The 12,405-nt window shown below is 52.1% G+C and overlaps 1 protein-coding gene across 1 annotated transcript in view; it reads right to left on the bottom strand.

Annotated features, from left to right (window-relative positions):
- JAM3 (junctional adhesion molecule 3) overlaps window positions 1-1,757 on the bottom strand; it is an 84,744-nt gene extending 82,987 nt beyond the window's left edge. The window contains exon 1 of the mRNA XM_032964379.2: window positions 1,623-1,757. Coding sequence (XP_032820270.2) covers window positions 1,623-1,683 — 61 coding nt within the window. The 5' untranslated portion in view covers window positions 1,684-1,757. The remainder of the gene's footprint in view (window positions 1-1,622) is intronic.
- Window positions 1,758-12,405: the final 10,648 nt, after the last annotated feature.

Here is a 12,405-nt window from a genome sequence, read left to right on the forward strand (position 1 = left end):
CTCTCATCTCCCACTCCCAGAGTCTCTCATCTCCCAGAGTCTCTCATCTCCCAGAGTCTCTCATCTCCCAGAGTCTCTCATCTCCCAGAGTCTCTCATCTCCCAGAGTCTCTCATCTCCCAGAGTCTCTCATCTCCCACTCCCAGAGTCTCTCATCTCTCACTCCCAGAGTCTCTCATCTCCCACTCCCAGAGCATCTCACTCCCAGAGTCTCTCATCTCCCAGAGTCTCTCACTTCCAGAGTCTCTCATCTCCCAGAGTCTCTCATCTCCCACTCCCAGAGTCTCTCACTCCCAGAGTCTCTCATCTCCCAGAGACTCTCATCTCCCAGAGACTCTCATCTCCCAGAGTCTCTCACTTCCAGAGTCTCTCATCTCCCAGAGTCTCTCATCTCCCACTCCCAGAGTCTCTCATCTCCCAGAGTCTCTCATCTCCCACTCCCAGAGTCTCTCACTCCCAGAGTCTCTCATCTCCCAGAGACTCTCATCTCCCAGAGACTCTCATCTCCCAGAGCCTCTCACTCCCAGAGTCTCTCATCTCCCAAAGTCTCTCATCTCCCACTCCCAGAGTCTCTCATCTCCCAGAGACTCTCATCTCCCACTCCCAGAGTCTCTCACTCCCAGAGTCTCTCACTCCCAGAGTCTCTCACTCCCAGAGTCTCTCACTCCCAGAGTCTCTCACTCCCAGAGTCTCTCACTCCCAGAGTCTCTCACTCCCAGAGTCTCTCATCTCCCAGAGTCTCTCACTCCCAGAGTCTCTCACTCCCAGAGTCTCTCACTCCCAGAGTCTCTCACTCCCAGAGTCTCTCACTCCCAGAGACTCTCATCTCCCACTCCCAGAGTCTCTCATCTCCCACTCCCAGGTTCTCATCTCTCACTCCCAGAGTCTCTCACTCCCAGAGTCTCTCATCTCCCAGAGTCTCTCACTCCCAGAGTCTCTCACTCCCAGAGTCTCTCATCTCCCAGAGTCTCTCACTCCCAGAGTCTCTCACTCCCAGAGTCTCTCATCTCCCAGAGTCTCTCACTCCCAGAGTCTCTCACTCCCAGAGACTCTCATCTCCCACTCCCAGAGTCTCTCATCTCCCACTCCCAGGTTCTCATCTCTCACTCTCAGAGTCTCTCACTCCCAGAGTCTCTCACCGGCCCCGTTATTCGTCCCTCCTGCACCCCCCAGCTCGCGCTTAACAACGCGTCCCTGAAACCTGTAAAGCAGCACCCCTGACTCGTCACCATCACCACCACCAGCACCACCACCACTAGCACCATCACCATCATCACCCCCGACTCGTCACCACCACCATCACCACCACCCCCATCACCACCACCCCCACCACCATCACCACCACCACCATCATCACCACCCCCACCACCATCACCACTACCACCATCATCACCACCACCAGCACCACCACTACCACCACCATCACCACCACCACCTCCATCACCCCCCACGGGTCTCGCGTCTTCCCCTCGGCACCAACCCCGCCGCTCGCTCCCAGCCCAACTCCACTCCTCACACCGGGCGGGGCGGCCAGGGGGGGGGGGGAGTGAGACCGGGGGGACCCCCCAGACGAGGTGGGAGGTGAAGAGGGGAACGAGGAGGACGAGGAATCGCGGTACGTACATTGAGACAGCAGCAGCAGCAGCAGCGCGGAGAGAGGAGCGAGCACGGCCCTGGGCGCCATGATGCGAGACGCAGCGGCGACTCCTCCCTGCACCTCCCTCCGCCTCCTCCTCCTGCTGCTGATGGTGGGGGTGGTGGGGGGGTGGTGGGGGGATGGTGGTGGTGGGGGGGTGGTGGTGGTGGTGGGGGTGGTGGTGGTGGGGGTGGTGGTGGTGGTGGGGGTGGTGGTGGTGGTGGGGGTGGTGGTGGTGGTGGGGGTGGTGGTGGTGGTGGGGGTGGTGGCCGGGAAGCCTCCCCCACAACATCGTCATCATCACAACAACAATCTTACTCACACCATCAACGTCATAGCAGCCTCCCTCACAACAACAACATCGTCATCATCACAACAACAATCTCACTCACACCATCAACGTCATAGCAGCCTTCCTCACAACAACAACATCGTCATCATCACAACAACAATCTCACTCACACCATCAACATCGTAGCAGCCTCCCTCACAACAACAACATCGTCATCATCACAACAACATCATCACAACAACATCATCACAACAACATCATCACAACAACATCATCACAACAGCAATGTCACACCCTCAACATCCTCTCTCGCACCACCGCTTCGCATCGCAGCAACTTCTCGAGCAAGACCATCCACATCATCACAGCTGTCTCCATCACAACATCGTCATCATCACAACAACATCATCATCCACATCATCATCACAGCTGTCTCCATCACAACAACACCATCCACATCATCACAGCTGTCTCCATCACAACATCACCATCGTCATCATCACAGCTGTCTCCATCACAACAACACCATCCACATCATCACAGCTGTCTCCATCACATCATCATCATCCACATCATCATCACAGCTGTCTCCATCACAACAACACCATCGTCATCATCACAGCTGTCTCCATCACAACATCACCATCGTCATCATCACAGCTGTCTCCATCACAACAACACCATCCACATCATCACAGCTGTCTCCATCACAATAACACCATCGTCATCATCACAGCTGTCTCCATCACAACAACACCATCCACATCATCACAGCTGTCTCCATCACAATAACACCATCGTCATCATCACAGCTGTCTCCATCACAATAACACCATCGTCATCATCACAGCTGTCTCCATCACAACAACACCATCGTCATCATCACAGCTGTCTCCATCACAACAACACCATTCACATCATCACAGCTGTCTCCATCACAACAACACCATCGTCATCATCACAGCTGTCTCCATCACAACAACACCATCCACATCATCATAGCTGCCTCTATCACAACATCACCATCGTCATCATCACAGCTGTCTCCATCACAACAACACCATCCACATCATCACAGCTGTCTCCATCACAACAACACCATCGTCATCATCACAGCTGTCTCCATCACAACATCACTATCCACATCATCACAGCTGTCTCCATCACAACATCGTCATCATCACAGCTGTCTCCATCACAACAACACCATCGTCATCATCACAGCTGTCTCCATCACAACATCACAGCTGTCTCCATCACAACATCACCATCGTCATCATCACAGCTGTCTCCATCACATCATCACAGCTGTCTCCATCACAACATCACCATCGTCATCATCACAGCTGTCTCCATCACAACATCACCATCGTAGCTGCCCTCACAACATCATCACAACACCCTCACACAATCACATCACAGCAGCCTCCCTCACATCATCACAACATCGTCATAACCTTCCTCACATAACTACATCACAGCAACTTCCCTCACATCATCATCAACAACAACAACCGCCATTCGCACTAAGTGACGTCACCACGACGCTTGTGCCAGGCTATGTGCACCTTGAGGCCACATCACCATCACAACCTCCCTCACATCACCATCACAACCTCCCTCTTATCACCATCACAGCCTCCCTCACATCACCATCACAGCCTCCGACACATCACGACCACAGCCTCCCTCACACCACCATCACAACCTCCCTCACACCACCATCACAGCAACCTCCCTCACATCACCATCACAACCTCCCTCACATCACCATCACAACCTCCCTCTCATCACCATCACAGCAACCTCCCTCACATCACCATCACAGCCTCCCTCACACCACCATCACAACCTCCCTCACATCACCATCACAACCTACCTCACACGACCATCACAACCTCCCTCACATCACCATCACAACCTCCCTCACACCACCATCACAGCAACCTCCCTCACATCACCATCACAACCTCCCTCACATCACCATCACAAACCTCCCTCTCATCACCATCACAGCAACCTCCCTCACATCACCATCACAGCCTCCCTCACACCACCATCACAACCTCCCTCACATCACCATCACAACCTACCTCACATCACCATCACAACCTCCCTCACGTCACCATCACAACCTCCCTCACATCACCATCACAGCCTCCCTCACATCACCATCACAACCTCCCTCACATCACCATCACAACCTCCCTCACATCACCATCACAACCTCCCTCACATAACCATCACAACCTCCCTCACATCACCATCACAACCTCCCTCACATCACCATCACAACCTCCCTCACATCACCATCACAAGCTCCCTCACATCACCATCACAACCTCCCTCACATCACCATCACAGCCTCCCTCACATCACCATCACAACCTCCCTCACATCACCATCACAGCAACCTCCCTCACATCACCATCACAAGCTCCCTCACATCACCATCACAGCCTCCCTCACGTCACCATCACAACCTCCCTCACATCACCATCACAACCTCCCTCACATCACCATCACAACCTCCCTCACATCACCATCACAACCTCCCTCACATCACCATCACAGCAACCTCCCTCACATCACCATCACAACCTTCCTCTCATCACCATCATAGCCTCCCTCACATCACCATCACAGCCTCCCTCACATCACGACCACAGCCTCCCTCACACCACCATCACAACCTCCCTCACACCACCATCACAGCAACCTCCCTCACATCACCATCACAACCTCCCTCACATCACCACCACAACCTCCCTCTCATCACCATCACAGCAACCTCCCTCACACCACCATCACAACCTCCCTCTCATCACCATCACAACCTCCCTGACATCGCCATCACAGCAACCTCCCTCACATCACCATCACAGCCTCTCTCACATCACCATCACAGCAATCTCCCTCACATCACCATCACAACCTCCCTCACATCACCATCACAACCTCCCTCTCATCACCATCACAGCCTCCCTCTCATCACCATCACAACCTCCCTCACATCACCATCACGCCTCCCTCACATCACCATCACAACCTCCCTCTCATCACCATCACAGCAACCTCCCTCACACCACCATCACAACCTCCCTCACATCACCATCACAGCCTCCCTCACATCACCATCACAGCCTCCCTCACATCACCATCACAACCTCCCTCACATCACCATCACAACCTCCCTCACATCACCATCACAACCTCCCTCACATCACCATCACAGCCTCCCTCACATCACCATCACAACCTCCCTCACATCACCATCACAGCAACCTCCCTCACATCACCATCACAACCTCCCTCACATCACCATCACAGCAACCTCCCTCACATCACCATCACAACCTCCTTCACATCACCATCATAACCTCCCTCACATCACCATCACAGCAACCTCCCTCACATCACCATCACAACCTCCCTCACATCACCATCACAACCTCCCTCACATCACCATCACAGCAACCTCCCTCACATCACCATCACAACCTCCCTCACATCACCATCACAACCTCCCTCACATCACAACCTCCCTCACATCACCATCACAGCAACCTCCCTCACATCACCATCACAACCTCCCTCTCATCACCATCACAGCCTCCCTCACATCACCATCACAGCCTCCCTCTCATCACCATGACAACCTCCCTCTCATCACAGCCTCTCCTCGTCATCACATTCCATCCTTCTCATTCCAACCATCATATCCCTCATCTCTCATCCCCTCATATAATAATTATCCGTTGTTGCCATTTGTTTGGTCTCTTTATCATCGACGTTTCGCCGTGTTATTTTGTATTATTCATTTTCCCCACCCCGTACACTTGCAAGCACTATTCCCATGTTATTGCTCCCTCTCTCTAAATGTGTTGCGTGGACGGCACCCCTCGTGTTCATCTTCTGAAGCGCTCGCTCGTCAACGTGGCGTGCACCATGACCACCACAACCACCACAACCACCACCACCACAACCACCACAACCACCACCACCACAACCACCACAACCACCACCACCACAACCACCACCACAACCACCACCACAACCACCACAACCACCACTACCAGAACCACCACAACCACCACCACAACCACCACCACAACCACCACCACCACAACCACCACCACAACCACCACCACCACAACCACCACCACAACCACCACAACCACCACCACAACCACCACCACAACCACCACCACAACAACCACCACCACAACCACGTGGCTTTTAATTCGTGTTGTGCGCGGTGCTTTTTAGCGCCACAGCGCGTGGATTTGTAACGTGTATTTTCATTTGTGTTGCCGGTGACTTTGTGTGTTTCATATCGAAATCGCCTCCAGTGCTTTCGCTGCTGGCGGCAATAAAAGTTGTTTAAAAGTCTAAAAGTGTCGTTATTCTCTGCCAACGCTCTGGGTTTTATTCCTTGTGTCGATCGCGTCCCGTTCGCAATGTTTCCCCCTCTCCATGTCGGCTTCCCCATTTGTCTGCACAGTTTGTGCGCGCTCGTGTGTGTGTGTGGTGTTCATCGCTTTCCCCACACGTCACTGAACTCGACACGCAGCACACGCTTCCACCGTCACAGTATCAGCAGCAAAGCGCGATCGTCATCATCATCGTCATACGTGGTGTGGTGGTGTTGTTGTTGTGTCTGCGAAGGCAACCCGTGCTGGTTCACGACCGCGTGCGTGTGGCCAAGAGGGTCCTGTGCTGGTGCTGAGCTACGAACCTGGTGGTCCGGGTTTGATTCCCGCTCGCGGCCAACACCCAGTGAAGATTATTAGCTGAGCCGGTCCTGGGCATCCCCCGAGGTCGACTCAGCCTAAAATGAGTCCCTGGTTCGATGTGTCAACGTCGCCGCTGTGGGAGACAAAGGCGGCCGTGGTGTAGGCCACCCACCCCCTCGTGTGCTGTGCTGGCCTTGATAGGTGCTCGCTAACAGCACTTGCCCAAACACTCTGTTAAGGCTATACGGGGGATCTTTGTCTTTGATGGATGATGATGTGCGTTAAGTTTTCAAGTTTATTTTTTTTTATTGAACCGGGTGAGAACTCAAGAGACGGGAGTGACCATCTCGTTGTGAGAACTCTAGGGACGGGAGTGACCATCTCGTTGTGAGAACTCAAGGGACAGGAGTGACCATCTCGTGAGAACTCAAGGGACTGGAGTGACCATCTCGTTGTGAGAACTCTAAGGACTGGAGTGATCATCTCGTTGTGAGAATTCAAGGACGGGAGTGACCATCTCGTTGTGAGAACTCAAGGGACTGGAGTGACCATCTCGTTGTGAGAACTCAAGGGACTGGAGTGACCATCTCGTTGTGAGAACTTTAAGGACTGGAGTGATCATCTCGTTGTGAGAACTCTAAGGACTGGGGTGACCATCTCGTTGTGAGAACTCAAGGACGGGAGTGACCATCTCGTTGTGAGAACTCAAGGACGGGAGTGACCATCTCGTTGTGAGAACTCTAGGGACGGGAGTGACCATCTCGTGAGAACTCAAGGGACTGGAGTGACCATCTCGTTGTGAGAACTCTAGGGACTGGAGTGACCATCTCGTTGTGAGAACTCAAGGACGGGAGTGACCATCTCGTTGTGAGAACTCAAGGACGGGAGTGACCATCTCGTTGTGAGAACTCTAGGGATGGGAGTGACCATCTCGTGAGAACTCAAGGGACTGGAGTGACCATCTCGTTGTGAGAACTCTAGGGACGGGAGTGACCATCTCGTTGTGAGAACTCAAGGGACTGGAGTGACCATCTCGTGAGAACTCAAGGGATGGGAGTGACCATCTCGTTGTGAGAACTCAAGGACAGGAGTGACCATCTCGTTGTGAGAACTCAAGGGACTGGAGTGACCATCTCGTGAGAACTCAAGGACGGGAGTGACCATCTCGTTGTGAGAACTCAAGGACAGGAGTGACCATCTCGTTGTGAGAACTCTAGAGACTGGAGTGACCATCTCGTGAGAACTCAAGAGACTGGAGTGACCATCTCGTTGTGAGAACTCAAGGGACTGGAGTGACCATCTCGTTGTGAGAACTCAAGGACGGGAGTGACCATCTCGTTGTGAGAACTCTAGGGACGGGAGTGACCATCTCGTTGTGAGAACTCAAGGGACTGGAGTGACCATCTCGTGAGAACTCAAGGGACGGGAGTGACCATCTCGTTGTGAGAACTCAAGGACAAGAGTGACCATCTCGTTGTGAGAACTCAAGGGACAGGAGTGACCATCTCGTTGTGAGAACTCAAGGAACTGGAGTGACCATCTCGTTGTGAGAACTCAAGGGACAGGAGTGACCCTCTCGTTGTTGAGAACTCAAGGACAGGAGTGACCATCTCGTTGTGAGAACTCAAGAGACTGGAGTGACCATCTCGTTGTGAGAACTCTAGAGACTGGAGTGACCATCTCGTTGTGAGAACTCTAGGGACTGGAGTGACCATCTCGTTGTGAGAACTCTAGGGACTGGAGCGACCATTTCGTTGTGAGAACTCAAGGGACTGGAGTGACCATCTCGTTGTGAGAACTCAAGGGACGGGAGTGACCATCTCGTTGTGAGAACTCTAGGGATGGAGTGACCATCTCGTTGTGAGAACTCAAGGGACTGGAGTGACCATCTCGTTGTGAGAACTCAAGGGACGGGAGTGACCATCTCGTTGTGAGAACTCTAGGGATGGAGTGACCATCTCGTTGTGAGAACTCAAGGGACAGGAGTGACCATCTCGTTGTGAGAACTCAAGGGACTGGAGTGACCATCTCGTTGTGAGAACTCAAGGGACTGGAGTGACCATCTCGTTGTGAGAACTTTAAGGACTGGAGTGATCATCTCGTTGTGAGAACTCTAAGGACTGGAGTGACCATCTCGTTGTGAGAACTCAAGGACGGGAGTGACCATCTCGTTGTGAGAACTTAAGGACGGGAGTGACCATCTCGTTGTGAGAACTCTAGGGACGGGAGTGACCATCTCGTGAGAACTCAAGGGACTGGAGTGTACATCTCGTTGTGAGAACTCTAGGGACTGGAGTGACCATCTCGTTGTGAGAACTCAAGGACGGGAGTGACCATCTCGTTGTGAGAACTCAAGGACGGGAGTGACCATCTCGTTGTGAGAACTCTAGGGACGGGAGTGACCATCTCGTGAGAACTCAAGGGACTGGAGTGACCATCTCGTTGTGAGAACTCTAGGGACGGGAGTGACCATCTCGTTGTGAGAACTCAAGGGACTGGAGTGACCATCTCGTGAGAACTCAAGGGATGGGAGTGACCATCTCGTTGTGAGAACTCAAGGACAGGAGTGACCATCTCGTTGTGAGAACTCAAGGGACTGGAGTGACCATCTCGTGAGAACTCAAGAGACTGGAGTGACCATCTCGTTGTGAGAACTCAAGGGACTGGAGTGACCATCTCGTTGTGAGAACTCTAGAGACTGGAGTGACCATCTCGTGAGAACTCAAGAGACTGGAGTGACCATCTCGTTGTGAGAACTCAAGGACAGGAGTGACCATCTCGTTGTGAGAACTCAAGGGACAGGAGTGACCATCTCGTTGTGAGAACTCAAGGGACTGGAGTGACCATCTCGTTGTGAGAACTCAAGGGACGGGAGTGACCATCTCGTGAGAACTCTAGGGATGGAGTGACCATCTCGTTGTGAGAACTCAAGGGACTGGAGTGACCATCTCGTGAGAACTCAAGGGACAGGAGTGACCATCTCGTGAGAACTCTAAGGACTGGAGTGACCATCTCGTTGTGAGAACTCAAGGACGGGAGTGACCATCTCGTTGTGAGAACTCTAGGGACGGGAGTGACCATCTCGTTGTGAGAACTCAAGGGACTGGAGTGACCATCTCGTGAGAACTCAAGGGACGGGAGTGACCATCTCGTTGTGAGAACTCAAGGACAAGAGTGACCATATCGTTGTGAGAACTCAAGGGACAGGAGTGACCATCTCGTTGTGAGAACTCAAGGGACTGGAGTGACCATCTCGTTGTGAGAACTCAAGGGACAGGAGTGACCCTCTCGTTGTTGAGAACTCAAGGACAGGAGTGACCATCTCGTTGTGAGAACTCAAGAGACTGGAGTGACCATCTCGTTGTGAGAACTCTAGAGACTGGAGTGACCATCTCGTTGTGAGAACTCTAGGGACTGGAGTGACCATCTCGTTGTGAGAACTCTAGGGACTGGAGTGACCATCTCGTTGTGAGAACTCAAGGGACTGGAGTGACCATCTCGTTGTGAGAACTCAAGGGACGGGAGTGACCATCTCGTTGTGAGAACTCTAGGGATGGAGTGACCATCTCGTTGTGAGAACTCAAGGGACTGGAGTGACCATCTCGTTGTGAGAACTCAAGGGACGGGAGTGACCATCTCGTTGTGAGAACTCTAGGGATGGAGTGACCATCTCGTTGTGAGAACTCAAGGGACAGGAGTGACCATCTCGTTGTGAGAACTCAAGGGACAGGAGTGACCATCTCGTTGTGAGAACTCAAGGGACTGGAGTGACCATCTCGTGAGAACTCAAGGACAGGAGTGACCATCTCGTTGTGAGAACTCAAGGGACTGGAGTGATCATCTCGTGAGAACTCAAGAGACTGGAGTGACCATCTCGTTGTGAGAACTCAAGGGACGGGAGTGACCATCTCGTTGTGAGAACTCAAGGGACGGGAGTGACCATCTCGTGAGAACTCTAGGGACAGGAGTGACCATCTCGTTGTGAGAACTCAAGGGACAGCAGTGACCATCTCGTTGTGAGAACTCAAGGACTGGAGTGACCATCTCGTTGTGAGAACTCAAGAGACTGGAGTGACCATCTCGTTGTGAGAACTCAAGGGACAGGAGTGACCATCTCGTTGTGAGAACTCAAGGGACGGGAGTGACCATCTCGTTGTGAGAACTCAAGGGACTGGAGTGACCATCTCGTTGTGAGAACTCAAGGGACAGGAGTGACCATCTCGTTGTGAGAACTCAAGGGACTGGAGTGACCATCTCGTGAGAACTCAAGAGACTGGAGTGACCATCTCGTTGTGAGAACTCAAGGGACGGGAGTGACCATCTCGTTGTGAGAACTCAAGGGACGGGAGTGACCATCTCGTGAGAACTCTAGGGACAGGAGTGACCATCTCGTTGTGAGAACTCAAGGGACAGCAGTGACCATCTCGTTGTGATAACTCAAGGACTGGAGTGACCATCTCGTTGTGAGAACTCAAGGGACGGGAGTGACCATCTCGTTGTGAGAACTCAAGGGACGGGAGTGACCATCTCGTGAGAACTCTAGGGACTGGAGTGACCATCTCGTTGTGAGAACTCTAGGGATGGAGTGACCATCTCGTTGTGAGACCTCAAGGACGAACGTGACCATCTCGTTGTGAGAACTCAAGGACGGGAGTGACCATCTCGTTGTGAGAACTCTAAGGACAGGAGTGACCATTTCGTTGTGAAAACTCAAGGGACTGGAGTGACCATCTCGTGAGAACTCTAGGACGGGAGTGACCATCTCGTTGTGAGAACTCAAGGGACTGGAGTGACCGTCTCGTTGTTGAGAACTCTAGGGACTGGAGTGACCATCTCGTTGTGAGAACTCAAGAGACTGGAGTGACCATCTCGTTGTGAGAACTCAAGGATGGGAGTGATCATCTCGTTGTTGAGAACTCAAGGGACGGGAGTGACCATCTCGTTGCGAGAGGTGACCCGGGTCACCCAAGTAGCGAAGAGCAAAACGAATACAACAAAGTACAGCAAGGTGGCGAATCGAAATCGCAAGTATGAATGGGGGGGGGAAGTTGAGGATGCTCGATCCTTTTAGCGTACTTAACAAAACGTTAGAGGGACACAACAGGAACACCAGCAGAGTTTGTGTATATCGAGGGCAATTATTTAAGGCGGACCAGGATCGAAATAGTTAACTAATGAAGAGAGCAAGAGCAGAGTGGGGTGCTTTTTGGAACGCTTAAGTTGATACTGTAATGCAAAACGACAGAGCAATGTGCCGAAATAACATTCTCAACTGGTGCATATTCACACCTGTCAACGCCTACCTTATTACAGACAAACTCAGACCTTATTGGTCACCCCGTGCCCCTTATAAATCTCAACGTTCATCCTCCAAGTCCCATCACAAGGGAGAAACACAAACAAACACAAATGTTGCTCGTATTGAAACGGCTGTACGCCGTATGGACCTGAAAACTCAATTTCCCTGTACAAGAATACGGGGTAAACCGTATGGGTTGACACGGTATGTGTATTGCCTGCCATGGCGTATGAACAGATGGACTCTGACAATGCACGTGGAACAATAGCTGAGAAGTGCAAATCAGCATTGAGAGATGCATGCCGGCAAGGGAATTACACTGAGAGACAGAGCACACAAATAGTATTACTCTTTGGTTCTTTCGGTAAAAAAATAGAATACCTATTAAGTAATTAAGTAATAATATGTATTCTATTATTAAATGTATTTTATATCCACGTGAC

This window comes from Petromyzon marinus, chromosome 32, assembly GCF_048934315.1.
Source record: "Petromyzon marinus isolate PM22_M1 ecotype Great Lakes invasive population chromosome 32, UKy_Petmar_22M1.pri1.0, whole genome shotgun sequence".
In the NCBI taxonomy this organism is placed as follows: Eukaryota; Metazoa; Chordata; class Hyperoartia; order Petromyzontiformes; family Petromyzontidae; genus Petromyzon; species Petromyzon marinus.